Source organism: Thermobia domestica, chromosome 7, assembly GCF_964235325.1.
Source record: "Thermobia domestica chromosome 7, izTheDome1.hap1.1, whole genome shotgun sequence".
In the NCBI taxonomy this organism is placed as follows: Eukaryota; Metazoa; Arthropoda; class Insecta; order Zygentoma; family Lepismatidae; genus Thermobia; species Thermobia domestica.
Genome location: NC_137460.1, coordinates 122,250,665 through 122,274,509, shown reverse-complemented (window position 1 = coordinate 122,274,509; position 23,845 = coordinate 122,250,665). Strand labels below are relative to the sequence as shown.

At 35.7% G+C, this 23,845-nt stretch overlaps 1 protein-coding gene across 1 annotated transcript in view; it reads right to left on the bottom strand.

The window, feature by feature from the left end:
• LOC145690384 (uncharacterized) overlaps nucleotides 1-14,208 on the bottom strand; it is a 29,111-nt gene extending 14,903 nt beyond the window's left edge. Inside the window, exon 1 of the mRNA XM_081765218.1 lies at nucleotides 12,852-14,208. Within this exon, the coding sequence (XP_081621344.1) occupies nucleotides 12,873-13,760 (888 nt within the window). The 5' untranslated portion in view covers nucleotides 13,761-14,208 and the 3' untranslated portion in view covers nucleotides 12,852-12,872. The remainder of the gene's footprint in view (nucleotides 1-12,851) is intronic.
• Between the last annotated feature and the right edge of the window lie 9,637 nt (nucleotides 14,209-23,845).

The window sequence follows — 23,845 nt, the reverse complement described above, 5'->3', positions numbered from 1 at the left end:
CTCTGTGAAATGTTTCCTTTGATATCGTAGACTTTGTGTATTTACACATTTTTCAAATTACATTAAATGTTAAAATATATCCCCTCTTGTTTACTGTCGGATATTAAATTTAAATATTTCTGGGAAATATTTATCTTGCGGTATCGGTTCCACATACGAGATTGCAAAGTGAACAAGATTATTGCTTAGTAGTTGTTTAACCTGTAAGTACTCGCGCCTTTTTTTTTTTTTTTTTTGTGACAGTAGTACTCGCGCGAGGGTCCAATAGATCCCCAAATTGATATCTTTTTTTTTTTTTACAATGAAAAATGTTTTTTTTTTAATAATTAAGACAATGTAGCATAACTCCAGGCATGTTTTTAAAAGTATTTGCTGGAATTAGATTTTTTGTACTCGTTTTGAGATATTTTATCATTTTATCATCAGCACTTCTGGCTAGCAACACAGAATTTACCACTGATAACTGGATGTAGCTTTGTTTCCACATAAGTGAGACAAACATGAATTCATGATTTACGTATGTTCGTTTTTGATGAGCAAATATACTTCTATTACCTTAAATGTTACTTCTTGTGGTAGAGTTTCCTGGATGTCTTTGGTGCTAGTTCTCTTTAGGAGAGCTTAACTGTTATTAGTATAAACATATAGCGTCAGGACATCCCGTAAAATCTAGTGACAAGAAACAAACAAAAACAAACACAAACACACACACACACACTCAAACAATCTGTGCTAGGTTATAACTAAAAAGCACGAACTGCCTCTGAGTTAGTATAGGAGCCTAGCAAGTAGACCCATGAGGTGGCACGTTTGTAGGGAGTAGGTGTGTTAGCATCAGTGGGTATATACGTAAACAAGGATATTGTAAAAGAGTAATTTTGAATCTAAACGCTTCACACTGATCAACAAACCGATCTACTATCCGAAAATGTTCCACTACTCCATTTCTCTTACAAGTTTTTCAATATTTTGAGCAGTTCTGGTTCACATTTGCGGAAACTAACCAACTGTAATTCCTTTTCTTCGTACAGGAATCGCGCAATACTTGGAATAGCGCTAACCCTGTACGGCGCCTGTAAAAGAGTGTTCTTTAGATGTTACTTACTCTTTGTACATTTTACTCGTAAACTTTACAATAGGTTTACATATTCTTAATCTGCATGCTTTTCCAACACCTTTTCTTCGTCATTATTCTACAGTAGTACATGTAATTTTACAACTGTATGTATTCTTGTTTATATAGATTTCACTATAACCCCTCTCATTTTAAGCTACACGCATTTCTATATATAGGGTGTTTCAAAACAACACCGACAACGTTTAGAAAGTGATTGCTGACACCAAGATAAGATAAAAAGTATAAACCAACCTGAGTGTACAAGTGCTTCCTTTCGGAGTTATATATAGGCTGCCGAAAACACGAAAAAAAATAAATAAATAACTTTATTTATTTTTATCATATGGGACCTACCGCAGTTACTTCACTAAGGAACTAATATGTGCTGTATCCAAAAATCCATGTTTCAGAATCCTAAGGTAGTCACGCAACTATTTTTATTGAGGGAATTTGAATCGGGCATATAATCTGAAGTACTCACCAACTACCTGTATAAAAATTATTGCGGAAGTACCACAGGATTCTGAAACATAGATATTTGGATAGAACATACACTAGTTCCTCAGTGAAGTTTTGACCGGACTACGAAAAGTCCCATAGTTTTGGATCTATGGCCTTCAAGGTTCACTTTTGCATGTTTTCGGCAGCCTATAACTCCGAAAGGAAGCATTTGTGCACCCAGGTTGGTCAATACTTTTTGTCTTATCTTGGTAACAGGAATCACCTTCCAAACGTTGTCGGTGTTGTTTTGAAACACCCTGTGTATACTGTATATATGACGATCACCACTAATGGAAAGGACACAACTAATTCTGGCCAGTGGTTCCCAACCGGGTTTATTGCGCTGTCTCATAGGGAGTGCCGTGTAATTTTAAAATTTGAAAATCATGAATTATTTAATTATTAATTAAAATCATATTTTTAAACAGACTATCAATTAACGTCTCCAGCAGCAACAACAATATTCACTAATACATCAAGTCACTGCTTTATACGAACTTATAGGCTTATACTATTACAATTTGGGTTAAGTTCCGTAAGTGGCCCCTCAAAATTAATACGGGGAAATTAATTACGGCGCAATTAATAAACTTATCCTCAGGGCGGAAAAAATCATGATTTATAAAAAATCATTTTGTTGATATTTTTTATTTAAATCGATTTTTTTATTTAAATCAAATCTTTCTCTCAGTATAATACAAGTCGCGAACTGAAGAAGAAACATTAGGAATTAGTACTAAATGCTAATTATGTCATTTAAGTGAAAGTATTGGGGTTGAATTTTGAAATGAAAATGAAATGAAAGTATTGGGGTTGAATTTTGAAATGAAAATGAAATGAAAGTATTGGGGTTGAATTTTGAAATGAAAATGAAATGAAATTTTTGCTTTACGTCCCACGTTTATGCCGGCTGGGCAAAAGGAGACGGTGATGATGAGGAATGAATGAAATGGTGGAATGAAGAAAGTTGAAGGAAACCGGACAATCCTGAGGAAACCCACGCACACGGTGTTTGTCCACCACAAAGTTCACTTGGCGGAAGCAGGGTTTGAACCCGGGACCCCATGCACCAGGGTTAAATTTTGAATTAATCCCTAATCGTTAATCTATTTTAATCCCAAACAATGTTTCTTAATAAACACTAAGGACAAAGTACAGCAACGTTATATCAACATGAAACTTATTTTTCTTTTACAAAAGTTACTGATTTTCGGCAGGGGCATATTTTAAAAAAATCGAAACTAAATTGCAGCACGAAATACTGTACATATAAAATACATAAATTTCGACTAAAGTTATAAAATCTTAAAAAAAAAAAAAAAAAAAAGTTTCAGAGAGAGGATCGGACTCCTCTAAATACCTGAGATCTAACAAACAGACACGCACACAACCGAACTTTTGTCTTAAATGTCGATGCTGATCTAGTTAAGGATTTAAAAACCCTGTATTACGAAGAGAAGAAACCAGGATTGCCCAGGTACCCGTTCAAAACGGGATTTTCCCTAATCTTCTCTGCATGACACTCATTTTCATACTGTACTGTACATATATTTGAGTCCCATTGTATTATGATTATTATCTTCCGTAATCGAAATAATAGAACAAAAACAGGATTTAGACCCGGGTTTGATTCCAGGCGGGATCTCATGTGGTTCGGATTCCACGTTAATCAGTAGGTCCACGTCTCATATAGCCTCGCTGCTGAACGGGACGTAAAACTTATAATCAACTCAATCAACTCAAAAATAGGATTTCATTTATTTTCACCTTAAATTAATTCATTTCGGAATTTGATTTAAATCAACGATTTTTATTTAAAGAAAATCAAGTTATTTAAATCAGATTGATTTAAATCAATCCACACTGCTTGTACGTAATTTAAGCATCCCACAAACGGGAAATCAGATAAAGATCATCACAGTACGGAGACAATTATGGAGAATAATGAAGTTCAATCTTGGACTCAACCTCCTAGCAACCGTCTTCAGCTTTCCCTGAAAGTTTCAGTTGCTTCACTGAATGCAAGGTGAACTCAAGTTAGCCCCCGTCCCATTCATTGAGTACAGTGTGCCGACGGGCTTGCTTGAACTGTATGAAGGTGCTTAGTGACGACATATTAGGTAAACTGACAATAAAATATAATAAATCAGTGTTTGAAACTCACTATCCTTAGAAACAAATTTGTAAAATCTCCAGAAGAAATATGTGAATTAATTACAAAATAGGACTGCATAAGTAATAAGAACATATCGGTATCTTACTCCTCTATTACATATTTATGTATCTAATGTAGAATTGTGAAATGCAAAGTGCGCTCCTTACCACGTAGTACTTCTTACCTAGAGATCTGCGCGGAGACAAAATGGAATTATATAAGTTCTCCCTCAAATCACTTGAAAGTGATTACGGTTCATTATTTCTAACTGAGATGTAGTCATGAGCATAAATACAGTGTGGACGTATGGCATAAAAACTACAGTGCATAAAATACGAAACAACTTGTGCTAAGTAGTCACAAAAAACGCACAAATGTTATCTAAGCGAGTCAGGGAAGGAGCGTAGTAGGAGAGCCCGATCGTTAACGAGAGGGTGCGTCCGTACGTAGCAGGTGCGTCAGTGATGGTGGGTATACGCATGAACGAGGTCGTTTACAATGGCTCACTATAAGTCACAGTACCGGGTCTGGAGCTATCGATGGGTTTGAGGGAGATACTACATGCTATCCCCCAAAACAAAAAAATCGTATATGCGATATATCTATCCGAACCCTCATCCGCAACATCCCGATCCGCATACACAAATGATAATTGTGGTTTCAAATATAGTTCCTACAATAACGAATGTAAAATTTCCCATATAGTTTCCCGAATCCTACGATACCACATCAATACAATTCACGGGCTAAGCATCCAGTACTATCTCATGCCATTGTAAATTAACCACGTCTACCAACTTGCTCAAGATCCCGTATAATGCAGATTTCTAACAATAAAATGGTTAAGATGGAAATATTATAGATGTAGTGCAGTACCATGGAAAATTAGCGCCCGGATCGAGAGTATACGACAGCACTTAGGTACATACGAGTAAGGTACATTTTATACGTATTTGTTTCTTCCTCCCGAATTTTCATAACAATTACTTCGCTCCCAGGGCTGTCGCCCCCTCAACTCCTCCCTCCCCCACGGCAAGGTACTGCATTTATGTCAATTACTTCAACAGCAAATCATCTTTGATTCTCCTAGCTCATAAGCTATGTGCCTTTGCTTAGAAAGCAAAAATAAAAAGGGCGTAAAAAGACTCCTAACACAAAGCCATGAAATCAGATTAGCACTTCATATATAGGGTGTTTCAAAACAACACCGACAACATTTGTTAGGTAATTCCTGACACCAAGATAAGATAAAAAGTGTAGATCAACCTGTGTGCATAAATCAGGGTTGGCAAAACCATGGGTTTTACTGAAAAAAACAAAAAAACCGTTTTTTATTTTTTGTTGTTGTTGTTTAAAGCAGGTTTTTTGGGGTAAATAATTTGCTCTATATATTTATATCACATATGCACAGAAATAAGTTTATTTTGCCTTAGTGTTACTAAGCAAGAACCGGGCTATACTGGATGGGGTCAAGTAAACTTAAAGCATAATCCAAACTGCATCTCGGCTTATACTCGAGAGAAATTGTCCTCCATTTGAACTCGAAACCGGGACTAACTGGTCACAAATGTGATACGTTTGCCAACTCACTCACGAAGAACTCCTGATAAAAATACGTTGTATTGATCTTTACATACTTGTTAATATAATTGTCACGAGTCTTTCAGAAGGACAAAAAGATAAACAGTTTTAGAAGTGAAGCCATTATACAGAATTACATATGGACAATTTCAAAATACTGCAGAGTACAGAAGAACTAATGTAGTCCAAATTAGTTGACTATCACTTTTGTTAGTCCAAGTTAAAGAAATACAAGGACTTAATTTGCATATCAGTAAGAAAAGTGAACAAAGATACGAATTTGAGTCCACTTCGGCTCTAAACCATTTTTACATAAATAGATACCAAAGATACTTCTGATTTCAATAAAAGCCTCTTGTAGGGTTTGTATGAGCGACCCCCCCCCCCCCACACACACACACAAGTACGGTTTTTCCATGTATTTTATCAATAGTAAACATTATTAAAACGAAACAATATCTAGATTTCTTTCTGCAATTGCATAATAACAAACTGCAAAAAAATCACAAAAGAAACATCCATAAGTAGTATAATCTCTTTGAGTAATGAACGGGGAATTTAGGTCTGAATATAATAGGAGACTGAAACGTGATAACCCACAAATGTGTGCTTATCAAGATTTTACGAACATTTTTCGTTGTTTGGGTTTAAACGTTCTTTTTTTTTCTTTTGAAAAAAAAAAAAAAACAGCTGGTTTAAACTAAGGTTTAAACCAGCCAACCCTGGCACAAATGCTTCCTTTCGGAGTTATAGGCTGCCGAAAACTTGGAAAAATGAACTTTGAAGGTCCATAGCTCCAATACCATTGAATCTACCATAGTCGGGTCAAGAGTTCACTTAGGAGTTAATATGTGCGCTATCCAAAACTACATATTTCAGAATCCTAAGGTAGCTCCACATCAATCTTTTAGAGGTAGTTCATGAGTACTTCAAATTATATGCCCGTAGTCAAAGTGCCTATATAAAAATTGTTGTGTGAGTACCTTAGGATTCTGAAACATGTATTTATGGATTGCGCACATATTAGTTCTTCAGTAAAGTCTTAACCCGACTGCGGTAGTTTCCCTAGGTTTGGAGCTATGGACCATTAAAGTTCTTTTTTTTTTTTTTTTTTTTTTCATGTTTTCGGCAGCCTATAACTCCGAAAGGAAGCATTTGTACACGCAGGTTGGTCTATACTGTTTATCTTACCTTGGTGCCAGGAATAATCTCTCAAACGTTGTCGGTGTTTTGAAACACCCTGTATATCTATATTATGAGACTTACGGGCAAATAAAAAAAGAAAGCCATTAGCAGAACTCAATCCTGTTTTGCTAAGAAGTTAGCGTACGCGCCTTTGGCGTGGGAGACCCGGGTTAGATTCCCGGTGGGAGCTCACGTGGTTCTGATTCCACGTTAATCAGTACATCCACGTGTCTTATAGCCTCGCTGCTGAAAGGGACGTTAAACTGAAGTCAACTTAACTCAATCCTGTTCTGGTGGTTAATTGTGCGGAAAGGGGGAATTACACTTTATTACAAGATGTAAAGAACTAATAATATTTAGAAGAACAATCGTTAAAATTTTCATTCTCTCAGAAATACCCGCCAACAGCACAGGAACTAAAAATATATCCGGAAAAAGTTATAGTGATGCAAATACCTCCGCATCCGTACAGACCTCTATATATAAAGAAGAAATGATGAAGTAACGTGCTTTGTGAAGCCAGCCTACAAAGTGATCACTCAGGGGCTGGAAAACTGTGCCACACGCAAGGCATGCGTTTTTACATGATATGAAGTGTTTTTCCCTTGTTCTCGTTTGAGTATATACCGTCGCTAATGCGCCTGCTCCCTACGGACTCCTTGCTATGCTCCTGCGATGACTCAGTTAGAGGTTCTTTAGTGGTAAATCTTTCAGTTTAACGTTCAATGGTTGTTTGTTAGGCTACGAGGGACAAGATTATTAACAGAAGTGAACAATGGAATGAAAATGTGGGATGAAACCGAGTACCCCGAGAAATCATGTTGTCCGCGACAAACTAACTTGGCCAGGAATAGAACCAGGGACCCTGCGCACGAGGTAAGCGCTAGAGTTAGCAACACTGAACAGTTGAAAGGTACTACTTTTGCGAAGGGCCGCCCTGGATAAGACCCGCATGAACCTGTTTTTAACGTTGTATTACTACTTATTTGTTCTTACTTCCATGTACCTTAACTGGAATCACTACTGTTTCATTTTATGCCTTCACTATTCACTGTAAATCACAAGCATTTCTTAATTTCATGCTTCCTTTGCTCTTTCCTACATCCTTATGCATTTATATAGTATTACTGCGCAAAATTAGTACTTTCGCACTTTTAAATGTTACAGAGTACACACTATTCAAAAATCACTAAAACAACGAATTGTTACCTTCTCATTGCGATAGAGGATATAGCTTCGAAACTACCATTCAAAATTCGTGAATAATAATCTTTCCTTTTGGTCTGTTGTAGGGGCATTTGGGAGTGCAATCCCCAATCAGAGACATCAGGGTTCCCACTCACTTTTCCACAAAAAAATCCAGGACATTTCCAGGACAAATCACCAGTTTTCCAGGACTTCAATACAGGAAGGTATAAGAAGATTCAACTGTAGGTTCAAAACTCACAACAGTGAAATGAAAAGTACAGTAGTTTATGCAGTGAATATTAATGCAAGTACAGTATTAATATACAAACCGAAGCGTAATGTGTTTTTTTTTTTTTTTTTTCGCCTCCCAACTCCCCTTATAGCCACCCGATGAACCCAAATCCAACACATGTATTTTTATTCTTTCTACATGACATTTTAATTGTGCACCCAACAAATTTACAAACAACAAAAGTCTATTTCTAGTACATGACCTTTTCATCGATGACAGTGGGACAACATATAACTAGGGGGGAAAAAGAATTATATTACAAGTTTCTTCAACTGAGTATGGAGTTGTATGATTTCCTCATTTATAGACATAATCTCTTTCTTCTTTAGCGAAGCTGCTCTACGGATAGCATTAGCCTTTGTCAATAAAAGTAAAGCAAGACTTCTGCTCTGCTTCATGTGCAAGCTGGTTTGCTTAAATCTCCAAAGCTTTACTTGTTTCCATTAATTTCCGTTCCTTTTTACTGTACATTTTCACTTATCTCTTTACTCTTGCTCTGCACTCGACTTTCTCTTTGAACAGTCCATATTTTCTACAGCTCTGCCATATAGCGCAACCGGTACCTTGCAGATACGAACTGACAAATAGCATTCATACGAAAATTTACTTAAGAGTAAGTAGTGTTGAGAAAATAGACTGATTATGGAGAATTGATACTGGTACAAAGGAGAGTTTCTGGAGGATAGTGCTAGTGAAAACAGCATCCAAGAATGGGTTGAGGATTAGTGGATGAAAGGAGAGAGAAGTTCTCCCAGCCAACTACCTTGTCGGGAGAAAGAAAGCCCACCAACCACCATCCACACATGCAGGATCATTTCAATTATACAGAACAAAAACAGGAATAAAAAACAAAACTAGCAATTAATTAAGATCTTCATAATAATTATGAAAAATATAACATTCATTATTTCTGTAAATTTCAAGGACAGGAATGCATTTTCAAGGACATTTCCAGGATTTCCAGGACGATTGGGAAAGCTGAGACATGTCTATAGAACATTAAGTGACAAAACGTGTACGAAAATATTTCTTTCCTGTGTGCTAACCATTCAATGGAAGAATTACATTCATGAGAACTGGATTTCTTTTAGCATAACATGTACTCTTACAGCCTTGGAAAGTATTTCTTAACGGACGAGTTCCATTAATAGGCGCAAATTGATTTCACGAGGGCTGAGTATAAATACATTGTGTGTATTACGGCATAACAACTACAGTGCATTACGCACGAACTAATCTGTGCTAGGTGAGCATTAACAAGCACGAACGCTATCAAAGCGAATCAGAGCGGCAGCGAGGGAGTGCATCCGAAGGGAGTAGGGGCGTAAGCGATAGTGGGTATACGCATAAATGAGAGTAGTGGAAAAAATACTTCATACGACATACTCAACATATGTATTGTATGTCGCAAAGCTTTCTGACACTTGCATTATCACTTTGCACACTGCCTTGACATAGCGCTTCCTTTCATCATGTTTTTGTTATTGACTATTACGTGGTTCTGGGCACTTTTCATTTCGTACTTTAAACTTATTATACATTTTTTTACTCTTACAATGCTATTGGAAAATCGAATACAAAAGTTCTGCGGATTTTACAAATTTATGCTCCCATTATAACGATAATTGTATTTTTAATATCATTAATTGTATTTACGGGCAATATGTGCTATTAAAATATGCACAAGATATCTAAAAGAAGAGGAAAATATAAAAGGAATTACAATTAATTTTCTTTCTGATGTTCTGTTAACATAGTAATCTGACGAAATGTGTTATTGGTCGTCATAGCAACCAGAGATATAAGTTATAACAAAGGATCCATCTTGTATAATCCACATGCATGTTTTTTAACCCTTAGTTGGTAATATCCGTCTCCCAGGCGGATACACTATATTTTTTTTGTTCAGAGTTGGTACGAATATTCACGGTTTGATCTGATAGTTCACCTATGCTTTAGTTGTGGGTTGACTATGATTTTTTGTGCCGGTTGTCGCGTGTCTAGGTCATCGTTGCAAACTTCGAAGTGTATAAAGTTATTCTACGCCGTCTCGCAAGCGGATATTACTGTAAAGGTAATATATTTTGTCCGTCTAAGTGACGGATATTACTTTATACTGACATCTATTAATATTTGTGTGTTTTCTTTCGTTTCGAAAATCAATATTTTAAGATGTCAAGTAGAAAAGGTATACCAGAAAGGAGTAGGGCTATACTACACCTGCTGTAGAACAATTACAAATGGCTGTAATCAGAAACTGATTATGATTACAGATCCGGTGATTCGTATTTTTCTGAACAAGATCATTTATCCACAACAGGTCATGTCAGCAACCCAGAAATAGATTTTAATTATGTCACGCTAAGATTTTCAAATCAGTGCTTGAAAACTTGGTGTCACTTTTTTCAACTGACTGCACTGGACTTCATGCTTTCGTGCAACCGTGTCTCTCAAAAGATGTAAAATTTTGCTGGCGGCTCTTAGGTTTGATGATACAGCTACTCGTGAACGAAGAAAATGAAAGAATTCTCCCAGCAGCAGTGTGTGTGTTTTAATAAGATCATTTCTAATTGTCAGAAGACATATTCTAGAGAGATACAAGTATGTGTTGGTAAAATTCTACAAGATATATGCTTAGAAATAGATTCTCAGCGGTGACGCATGTTGTATTGAACTCATGGGTACATACACAAGTGAATTAAGACGTGCTTCACTATTCAGTTAATGAATTTTGTTACGTAAAATGAATTCTAAGGGTGTAACTAAACCTTATTGGAAACTGACTTACACCACTTTGGCTTCAAACGTCTCAATTGTGTATGTCCGTCTCTGAGGCGGATATTAGTGTTATAGTTTATTTTTTGGATGTTACCAACTAAGGGTTAAAAGGTTTAAATGTTTACTCATTGCGTATTATAATAAAAGGTAATATCAAGTTGGAGTGTTTAAATGGATTTTGGTAAAGTAGTAGACTACATTTTAGACATATTCGACCTGTGGGCTATAGTGTAACGCTATATAAAAATATAGACAAAAATACCTTACACTATAACATGGGATATAACAGGGTTGGCAAAAAACGTTTTTTATTTTAAAAAAATGTTTTTTGTTTAAACCCGTTTTTTTTTTTTTTTTTTTTTCGTTTAAATAATTTGCTCGATGTATTTATATCACATATGGACAGAAATAAGTTTGTTTCGCCTTGGTGTTATTATACATCAACCGGGTTGTGCTGGAAGGGATCACATAAGCTTAAAGCGGAATCCAAACCACTTCTCGGCTTACATCCGAGAGAAATTGTCCTCCATTTGAACTCGAAACCAGAACTAATTAGCCACAAATGCGATACATCTGCCGACTCACTCATGAAGACTCCTGATAAATATACGTTGTACTGATCTTTACATATTTGTTAATATAAGTGTGAAGAATCATTTCAGAAGGACAAAAAAATAAACAGTTGAATAAATGAAACCATTATACCAAATTACATATGAACAATTTCAAAATATTGCAGAGTACAGAAGAACTAATTTAGTCCAAGTTAGATACGTATTATTTCAGTCCACTTTGGTTCTAACCCATTTATACATAAATAGATACCAAAGATACTTCCGATTTCAATAAATGCCTCTCGTTGGGTTTGTATGACTCTCCCTTCCCCCCCCCCCCTCAAAAAAAAAAGGTACGGCACTTCGATGTAATTTATTAACAGTAAACATTATTAAAACGAAACCATATTTAGAAATTTTCTTTGATTGCAAGTGCATAACAACAAAAACAAACTATAAAAACATACACACGCAAAAGAAACATTCATAAACTAATAAGAACAAAAGTTGCTTTTGTAGAATAATCTCTTTGTATACTGAATGCGGAATTTAGATCTGAATTTAATACGAATAATATACGGAAGTGAAACGTGATAACCCACTAACATGTGTTCATCAAGATTTTAAACACTTACTCTTTTACGAACATTTTTCAATTTTTTTTTTTTTTTTAAAAAAAAAAAAAAAAAAAAACAGCTGGTGTGGTTTAAAGCAGCCAACCCTGGGATAAAACTTAAAATCTTTCCCCATTTCACATTTATCTCACATGCAACTCACCTCTTACTAGTTTCTGCAATACATTTATTTATTTTTCCCCATTATAGCAGCATAAGATTTTATGTAAGTTAATAACATAGTGGACTTGAAACACTGTCATATTATGCTCTACTGCCTGTTTACCTCATACCGCTTCAATCCGCGAACTCATATAATCCATAATTTAATATCGGTTTTCTCCCTTATTAATCAACCTACATTGATAATCTACATGACATGACATTACTCGAGCAGACGGTTCTACTAAATTTTTAACACATTTCTTACATTATCAGGTTAGGTTTGAGCTTTTTATCTCTTTTAGCAGAGCATGCACTAAATAAGGAGCTCCATTACTACTTGCGGATTGACTTTAGGAGGGCTCTGTACAAAGTGTGGACATACGGCATAAAACACGAACCAACTTTTGCCAGGTGGCCACTAAAAAGCACAAATGCTACCTAACCGAGTCAGAGAAGGAGCGTAGTTCTTGATCAGTAAAGTGTGCCGTCAGTGGAAAAACAAAGGAAGGTTAGGAACACCTGCTCCAGTCTGAAGAAATCCTATACAAGAACATACACACACACACAAAAAAAAAAAAAAAAAGAAAGAAAAGAAAGAAAAACCCTAACAGAGGCACCTTTTGTCATGATTGCTCAGCTTTATGAAAAGCCTGGAAGTGGCAATCTTAAGTAATTGCATTGCTTTTACCTGGCAATATGAAACAATACACCGTAATATTACCTTTATAAAACATCCCTTTGACTAGAAAATATTTTTTTCAACACTCTTATGTTCACAAGTCTTCAAAAGTGTCAGCGCTATTCTACAAGGCTTCTGAAGAACTCCTTCATGTTGTGAACATGCTTGAATTGTTTGACTTAAATATCCTCTAAGATCTTGCTGAGCCATGATAGCCGTATACACATTGGATGCAAATTGGGGGCTAGGTTTAATGAACTTCCAGAGAGGATCATCAGGGTCACTTCCACATGGAAGAGCAAAAGACTCGTGTCCCTTTTCTATCCAAATTGAATATGATTCACCTATAGATCTTATACCATTTTCTCGTAAGCAAACTTTACACATATCGCCGCCAATTAACGTACACATCACACCGAATAATGCATATACATGTTGAGGATGTAGGGCCTGTAAAACATTGCGTTTAACAGTTAGAAGACTACGAACATTATCAATACGAATATTGTTCACCCATTTATCTAAAGATATCTCAACTGGGTCAAATCCTAAGTTATTCAGCGGCCTCCTCAAATCGTTTACAATATCCGGTAAAAATAAAGATAGAAAGTTTATGTATATTATCAGTACATTACTCATATGTGAAACTTGGGGTAAGGTGCTATGCATAAGCGTTATGATCACTTTTGCTGCATCTAAAATATTGTCCTCCTCATCACTTTCTAAGCGAATAACAGGAAATCGAGCGTGAGGTATGTGTCGCACTCGAGGATTTGTTGAAATTCTCGTCTGTGGTTCGTTATTCACATTACTTATACATGAACTTTCTGAATCAGAAGATAACGCTCTAGTGTTTCTACCCTCTCGTAAGTTCTCATTTCTTCTTGGTGATGCATTTAAAGCTTTAGTTTCATTTTTAGCCAGCCAGTATTCTCCTTTATAATAATTCATTTTTGAAACGAGTTTTTATAAACAAAAAGTATTACCGCAAGTATCAACACAAACAACAATATTTCAATACAGATTAGACGCACTATAAAAATAATTATCCAAAAGTTGACAACACAACTTTATTTGCACTGTAAAATTGATTGCTATCTGACACCGGTGCTGGTTTCTTATTTGTTTGTTTTTGTTCTTCACAATCACAACATAAATAAAAGTGCAAGGTTGATTTTCTTCAACAATTTTTTGTTCCGGGCAAGAAAATGTTCGATAGTTATTAAGTGCACTAAGCATACAGTATAATAATGAAAGCGTATTCACATAAAAATTAAAAATAAACTATGAACTTGTGCCAACTCATCACATCAGTCATATCGTAATTGTGACAAGCGGACGGATACAAATATTTTGTTTATCGGAGTTTAGAGTTTACGCTGTAACAGTGATACGTACAGATGATGACAGAGCAGTGATGCCAATTCCTTCAGAGCCGTTTTCCCTTCACAAGCTTCAGAATTTCCCTTTTCCGGACAAAATTTCCCTGCATCCAAACCGTTGAAGTACTGTATTTAGTAAACGTATTTTTAATCGTTTTCGCTTCCACCCTCTCACCCCAATCTTATAACCATATACAAGCAGATACCTGACAGCCTTCTTTTGAGCTTACGCAGAATTTGAATTTGATTTGTTGTTTAGGTATCTAAGGCGTCGCGAGGGGAAAGAATATGGAAAGGTGTAGGCTAGGACCTATGTTAAAGGTGTAATCTCTGCATTTGCCTGGTGTGACTGAGGAAAACCCTATAAATACCTCGGTCAGGACGGACAACCTAAATAAATCAGAAAAAATATAAAATAAATATTATGTAAATTTAATTTTTATCCTAGATATCATGATAGATTTTAATATTAATGTAACCTAAGGCACAAAGAAAATATTAAGTATATATTTGGTATGTACTTACTTAAGAACAGCACTCCCATATTTACTGAAACGAATACGAACAGTTACAAAGAAAACTCTAGCTGCTACTGTCTTTGGCTGTACACAAGGAATGTTCGTCAGCACAATACAAACTAAATCAAAGTTTAGAGATGCGTAATTCTTAAGAATTTATAATTCTGTGTGCATCAGTCACCAGAAAATTTGTAAACATACACAAACACACATACACTAATGACCCAGTATTCGTCCATATATACATATTTACATTCACGATACGCAGATTTTCTTCTCTTACATCGATTAATCTTCTTCACAATCAATTTTCTGGTTGGGAAAAAGCATCTTCTGATTGGGAAAACCAAACTGTTATAATAGTTGGAGTGATAATTTAATTGAGAAATATTTCATCTTATTGCATTGCATTTAATTCAACAATGGGAAGATTAATTTTGATAAAAGATTTTAAATAAGCATTGTTGTAATGTTTCGAATTTAACTGAGTATGTTGATCGATGTGTAATGTTGATAAATATTAACGAATGCAAAGTAAGATAACTTGTGAGAATTTATGTGAAATATGTACAACGGATTATGTTTGGAACAAATAGGATGTTGAATTTATACTGAATTTTAATGAGATTAATCAGATACGTAAATACATTCAATCTATGAATGATTGAAGACAGGTTCAAATTTCCCTGCAATATTGAGATATTACAAGCAATTTCCCTTTTCTTCAAAATGTACTCAAAATTTCCCTGCGTCAAGGGAAATTTCCCTTCGATTTGCATCACTGTGACAGAGTATACGTACGAATAAACGCGAATCAGTGATGCCAGTTGGCAGGAAGTTTCCCGTAAAACGGGAAACTCTGAGCACTGATGGGAATGCGGGAAATTTTCTTTAAATAGGCTGAAAACGGGAAATTGTGACATTCTCAACTTTTCTGGTATGTTTTATCATTCATTCATTTTTCTTCTTTTGCTCATTCTCTCTCACATGAACAATTCCTTCACTTGACCAACTAAACAGGCATATAGCCAGCAACCACATGACAGAAGAAAGCGACTATAGATAAAGAGAAAATGAAACAAAAAGGGTTTGACACTATGTACTCCTGCCGCGAAATGACCATGAGTAAATACCTCATCTTTCCGCTGTGCTACCTTTCCTCTCGCACACGTGAGATTGGTTTATTCTTTCCAGAACAAATGGGGGTACAGTTGTCTGGTGGTTCTGTGTTTTGGCACGCACACAGGTATCACTACTATGTTTCGATAATGAAAGGAAAGATCAAACTCATCCGATACATATGATAGAAAAAAGTGAACAGAGGGAGGCAAAAATTGTAGCACGCCAAGTTTGCCCGCGTGCGGCCATTGTGGAGAGTAAATCTTTTGATAATGTCACGTAGATGAGCTTAGACCATTCCTACCTGTCCTTATCACTTTTCAGCAGGAGAGTATGTAGGATGTCTCAAATGATGAGTAAACTCCTAAGAACATCAACTGATATCAATAAACAAGAAAGAAAACAATACTTCACACTGCTATCATTTGTTGTAGGCCTACGTCTTTAAGGAGTTGTCTTCCATAGAAGCATAGGCTTCTTTTCGAAATAGCTCCTTCGTGTCACAGAAGTGTTTTAATTTAATCTTGTTTCGTACTACAATGAAATGAGAAATGCAGCATTTGTTTCGCGGTAATTTTTTTTTATTATTTTTAATTTTATTTTTTAAAGATGAGCGAGAGTAAGAAGCGAGATAAAACAAGGAGTGGCGTTCGGATCCACAGTCCGTGTCGGGAATCAATACCAAAGCTAGGTATAAGACCAGGGATATAATGGAGGGTATACGCGAGTATACGGTGTATACCCACCTCTAATTTTTGGAAACTATCGTGTAGCCACCTCAAATTTAGGAAGTACGCGGGTATACGCTACATTCGATCAATAGTATACTCACTTCATTGGAACAAACAACAACTGCTTTTCACGTACTTTATTTCAAACCAAAGAATCTCACTAAACAGCTTGTCGTCAGGCTGTTACCGCGAATGATGTCTAAATTCTTTTAAAATGTTTGCGTTTTCGGGGCGTGGGAACTAACTTTTCCGAGAATCTCTTCTATAACGGAAAACAGCGCTCTAAACGTGCAATGATTTTTCCTAAGATGTCACATGCATTGTCCTTACCTTCCATATTTCAAATTCAATTCAAAGTCTGTCGATTGGATACAATTTGAGCAAGCTAATATGGGATGGAACCAGTTTCTTTCTAATCGCGAAAGGAGGTTCCGAAAAAATGTGGTCTTTACTATAAGATTTAAGACGAAATTAAATAAATATATTTGCACCAAGAAAACTTTGGCCTCCACAAAAATAACAAAACATATGACCTATCGTTTGTCTATTTCGAAGCATTCACCGTCGTTTCCAATATCACTAAATACAACAGCGAACCCCGGATTAGTACTGCTCATTTGTAGCTGCAATTGTCATCAAAGAAAGGAGCAATTGATTTACAAAAAATACTCAGCATCTAGTACTAGTAGTAGTTTTTCATCAACCTACTGAACAAAAAAAAAAGAAAAAAGAAAAAAGTGACGGGGTAAAAATAAACATTTTTCTTCATTGTTTCATTTTCTTTCAGATAAAAAAGAAAATTGAAGAAAATATGTTGACAGGAAAGGGTAAAAACACAAAAGTCAGGAAACAATTATAGCGTATGAGCATGTCACAGCAATCTTTGATCATTTCGATAGAGCCGTCACTTCGAAAATATTTGCTTAGTAAAGTTTAACCCTTTGGGATTTTATGGTACGAATCGGTACCATGGAATAGTGTTGTATTTAAACGCTTATTAAGCTCATATAACACGTATTGAACCCGGTCTTTTTAATTAGTCAAGTATGGACCGAAGAGCACTCCAGATGCGTTTCGGAACCGGGTAGTAAACTTGGCGGTGCCAAATGGGGGCGGGGGTATGTGTCTTTTCTTTTTTCTTAAGAGAAATTAAAATAAAAACTTGGTTTTCAAGATATCAAGATTAGTATTTTCTCTCTCTCTCTCTCTTCTTTTTTTGTTTGTTTGTTTGATACCTACCTGGACCCGATTCTTTTAGGAAATACTTTTAGAAGGAGAGCATTTTTTGTCTTTATTTATTTTTCCAGGGTGCGTATTTACTTTATTTAATTAACAATCAGCTCAGAGGCCATTTTATACTGCATATCTAACAACAAGAGTAATAATAGAAAGAATTTGGGAAGGTATCGGCCAGGGCCTGTTTAGTAGGTACTATCCCGGCATTTGCCTGGTAGGACTGAAGAAAACCAGTCAGAATAGTTAGCAGCGGGAGTCGAACCCACGACCTACCGAATGCGAAGCCACGCTTTACTACTTGAGCTAGTTCTCTCGAAAAGATTGTCGTTTGTGATTTTTTTAAAAATCGCTCCTGACGGGAAACCTAAACCTCGAATCGAAAGAAATTATTGGACTAAAGTTTTAGATGTTTATACCGGTACTACCCAACTCTAACTTCGGCGCTGGTATCAGGGCTTAATTCAACCATAAATTGCCCTCGAAAATGTTCTCCAAAGTGCCTATTTGCTGTTTGGTCAAAGAGGCTTTTTGAATCGCTTCTGATAAAAAAAATAAATAACGTTTAATTGAAAAAGAACTTATCGGACTAAGTTGCAAACACGAAAAATATTCGATCATAACGCCACCGCTAGCGTCATATGTTTAATTCGGTTTAAATTTGTCTTGAAATTGACATATACTTAATTCGGTTTAAATTTGTCTTGAAATTGACATATACTTAATTCGGTTTAAATTTGTCTTGAAATTGGCATATACTTAATTCGGTTTAAATTTGTCTTGAAATTGACAAATACTTAATTCGGTTTAAATTTGTCTTGAAATTGGCATATACTTAATTCGGTTTAAATTTGTCTTGAAATTGACATATACTTAATTCGGTTTAAATTTGTCTTGAAATTGGCATAGACCCTATGTGACTTCCCTCAAGAGCCGCCCCTTTATACGATTTGTTGAAGTTTAGTATTTGAACTTATAACAGTGGTATCACTTAAGTTTTTTTCTGCCTTTCCGAAACATCTAAAACTCTAGGTGTGGAAGTTCATGAAAACAACTTCTCTTCGTATTATTGTATTGTTTATTTGTCTATTCTTTATACTTAGCTATTAACGCTTCAAGTCATTAATTATTTACTCATTGGGACATAGCTGTCATTGTTCTAATTGAATAGTTGAGTGACACAGTATCCTAAGTTTAGTTGAGTACACAGTAGCCACAATAGCCTAAGCAATAAGGCCGATATTAGTATTAATACGGATACTAATTTCGACATTATTGCTGTTAGTACTTAAATTACTTGGTCACTCAATCTACCAATTCTAAAACGGTCATGCGGTAACGATACAATTAAACGTTTCTATTTTAATGCAATTATGATCCAACAGAAGAAAGCAAACTTAATTCTTCAAGCAAAAGAACACAATTTGGGAGAGAGAGAAAGACAGAGGTTTTAACCTGCAGGATGGACAAACTACAGATTGAGGGCGATTAATCTCTTCTTGGTTATGGCCCTGATTATCACAGCAGCCAGTAGGCTGTGGTTCGCGACCGATGTACGATGTGAAAATTCAAAATTTCAATCTTAAATTACTCCAAATGTACTCCACATTTTAACTCAAATGAGATATGTGTATTTCTGTGTACATTAAATACACCCCTTGAAAGTGTCAAAGTGATAGATAGGACCAAACGGATGAGCAAGTTGGCGGAAACAACCTTGGTCCAAGTCATTTTTTTCCTCTTACAGTTATCAGTCATACAGGTACAACAACTTGACCTACTTAACGCAGAGAGCTAAATAAGGTCTTAAATTAATCTATAACATTATATGCATTTTTTCTTAGTCTCTGGTTGATAGGTTAAGTGGTTCGGTAACTGTTCTCTAAAATATAGCTCTCCATTCAGACTTATCTTGTTACTTCATATACTTATCCTGCTTGTTATTCAACCGATACGCTCAGAGAGGCAGTGTGAGTTGCCTATAAGCAAGGATATTTCTGAACTTTAAATCTTAATAGTGCAAAGACTAGTATTGAAACACCCGATATATATAATGTGTGTGTGTGTGTGTGACAAGGGATGGAGCATATACCCACCTAAATAAATAGCATTACATCACTGTATAAGACCTGTAACGTAAAGCTCTTTTATAGTAAAAGTGAAGTTCAGTATCGCACAAGAAACTTAAACCATCTAGTTAATGTAATGCAATAGCAAATACCTTGTCTATTGCTACAGTTCTTTTCAAAGCAAGGAACAAGTAATGTACAGCAACAAAAAATCTTGTTAAGACCAGAAAATTCAATTGTGTTTCTTTGCCGAACATAACATCCCCTTTCAAACCATAAAGAAAAACATGGTTTTCGTTAAAAAAAAAAAAAAAAAAAAGATTCACAGTGTTTTGGATTTTTTTTCTCGTTAATATTGTGTCGCGTCTTTGTGATATTATTATGCGTAAGATATCAAACTACACTTCATCCATAACTATAATAGTGGCTTTTACGTTACGAGAATGAGTTCATCTGTTCGTTATAGGCCCTCTAAAATGATATTTTTCAAAATTACTTATCACTGTTGTGATAGATCGCTGTTATAGATCCTGTTGTTATCTATAGTTGTTGTAAATTGTATCTATTTTAGTTGGCGGGGAATTTTATGGCAACAGACGGGAAATTCGCTGTCATCACTGCTGCGAATAAACTGACCATTCTAAAATATACTGTCGTTTGCTTTTGACTCGATTGCGGTTGAGCATTTCTGGAATATGTGAAAAGCACTAATTGTAGCAAAAAGGATACTAAGACCCTGTGCCTTATTCCACACCATCCCATGTAAAATTTGTGGACCGTAAGGGACATAAAAAAAGTGCTGGGCAAGTTAACGTACACCACCTTCCAGAAAATTTACAGATAAAATTCATTATTCTAATTGGAAAAATATGTTTATAAGGATCAAAATTATCCAGGCAGCAGAGTTAAAAAATAAATAATACAACTGTATTTTATGTTTACAAGTGTAAGGTTACTATTGTGCAATCATTAAAAGTGCATTGCGATTGTTAAAATGAGAAAGTGCGTTGAAAAATGAGGTAAGAGTGCACTTTGAGCAAAACATGTGATTTGGGTATCTTTCTGTTTGTCCCCCAATCTTGCAAATATGAGATCTCCAGTGTTACTGACTTCACTGATTGAAGTCTGCGAGTAAGCCTTATTCTTTTGCTTTTCATGCTTTAAATGATCCCCTAAGACGTTCTCTACTCTTTTCATTCTAGTGCAAGTCAAAAAAATTGAATACTAATTCATATAAGTACCCTGAAAATGATTACAATATCCTATTATGTGCCATCCTATAATATGTAATTATTTCATCACTCGTACTGCCCAGAAACTATTTCTTAGGGGTGTAGCAGCTACATTCATGAATGGAGATTCACTTTAAGAAGACTTTCCCTTAGGGATAGAAATACTCGTCAGGACGTATTCCATAAAAACACCGTCCAAACAACTCAAACCAACTTGTGCTAGGTGTCCATTAAAAGAGAGAATATTATCTAACAGTCAGATCGGGAACGTACAAGGGGAGGAGACGCGTTAGCGACTTAGAGTATGCGCATAAACGAGGATAATGTACAAAAAAGAAAAAAGAAAAGAAAACTGGATATTGAATAAAATCACGCAAGTTAGAAGCTTTACAATGCATTCATACTTGTAACTCTATAATTGTAAACTTAAAATTCAGGTTTGCTACATCGTGCAGAAACACTTCCGGTAGAAATTATTATGTTATACAGTTGTATTTCATATGCAATCATTTGAACCCTAATACAGCGCTTGTAATAGGCTTAACTTGTAAATGTGAAATATTGGCGTACTACATTGTGAAAAATTCATCCGGCAGTGGAATTTAGTATCCTACACTATCCTCATTTATATTCACACTCTAATTTTAACTGAAAAATTGCCATTTTTATGTCGAACTATTCTTAATTAGTATCTTTTTCTCGTCGATGGAGAATTTTTGCACAGGATAGAATAGCAATATTTTATGTTAAATGCGTAGCCTTACCAATGTGAAACAACTACGCGTCCTACAGGAAAACCTGGGAAGGTGCTAGAACACAAGTCCCCCGTATAGGTTCCCTAAGAGCACAAGATGTGCTAGGCATGTGCCATTTAGGTGTCCCAGCTACTTTTCAGGTACCCGATATTTGGTACATTGATATTCATGTGCTAAGTATGTTCTTCAGGTACCTAAGTCTTATGTGATTGTAAGACCTAATTGATATTTGCGACTATGTACCACAAATGTAGCATTTATGTACCTGGCTCAGCTTTGCACTGTGATGGTCATTTGTTTCTATGTCGTCACTTGGGACACATATCTTTCATGTTCGAGGTACTTCCTTTAGGTGTATACTTTTTTAGATATCTATGACACATAATTGATATCTGCAGCGACCCACGAATAACACTCAGCTATTTAATTTGCTCGTGCGCAGTAATATGCAACGGTTTCTCGCGCTTTCTGCTCCAATTTCTGTCCTTCTAGTACACAATCGCTTAGGAAAAAGAAACAACAAATGCATCAAATTTGGGAGATGAATTTAGAAGAAAATGATATAACTGATGAATAAAAATTAAGATGAATCTTTCATAAATATGTGAACAGTTAATTATTTATGTAGTTAGGGATAAAGAATTGTTTCTTTTAGGTGCCAACTGTCGCCGATCATTTGAAAGTGAATGTGAAAGAACCATGAAATAAAGTAAAGAGACACGCGTGATTTTCTTATAAATTTACATGGCCAGCGGATTTTATCTATTCGTAAACTGTTATCGTCGAATATACAGTGTTACAAGAGCAATCTAATCAGCCAAATTAAAAAGACCTCAAGGATTTATTAGTATAAGCGATGTTTCCTTCATTGCCTTCGTGGTCAAGTGGGAAGGGCACGCGTCTAGTAATCCAATGCTTGGTGGACCGCGTCCACCCTTGGCCCACCAAATTTTTCTTATTATTATTATTATTACTTTTTTAAAGTATTTTTACACTCGCCTTAATGTAATGTAAACCAAATTTTTCTTATTATTATTATTACTTTTTAAAAGTATTTTTACACTCGCCTTAATGTAAACGCATAAAGGCGATTTAACATATTTTGGAGGAGTAGTTTTCGCTTACAGTATGAGGAGGAACATACCTTAACCCTTTCCGGATCCTTGGTACAATTTGTACCATACGCATTTTTCATGGTACATTGCGTTATTTCTCTTCTATTTGAGCTTTTTCGTGCGAGTTTTTTTTTTGTTTGTTTTTCAAGTCCAGAGACATTGTAGAAGACATTACATATGGTTTCAGACCGTCCTGCGTCCAGACATAGGAGGTGATGACGTCATAATCTTAAAATGTATTTTTTTCCCTTTTTAAGCCTATGTTCATTATTTTTTGGCGGGCTTATTTTTTCACGTAGAAGATTGAAATTTTGCACAAGCATTCAGTCCAGCGAGTAGTATTTACCAGATTTTTTGTTCCGATGTCAGTGTTAAAACAGGGGGAGAACCAGAGGGGCAAAGGGTTAAAAAAAAGGGATATTTTTACCCCAAAAATCCCGTTTTTCGTCATTTTCCCGCCTCACATACACGATGGGGACACGTGAGTCATACCGTCTGAAAGGCAGTTCCATTCTGAAGAGATCGACGGTCGAATTATTATTCTAGGGTAATTAGGGCCGTCTCAGTGAATTTTTATCCAAATATACTTCTGTATAGGGTAAAAGTGGGGCATGGTAGGGAAATTTTTCTGGCGGGCCTATTTTTTCACGTAGAAGATTGAAATTTTGCACAAACATTCAGTCCACCGAGTAGTATTTACCAGAAGTTTTCTTTCGATTTCTGCGTAAAAAAAGGGGGGTCCAGAGGGGCAAAAGTTGAAAAAAGGGATTTTTAGACCCAAAAATCCCTTTCTTCGTGATAGATACATGATAGAGACAGGTGATAGATACATACCCTTTACATACATGATAGAGACAGGTGAGTCATACCGTCTGAAAGGCA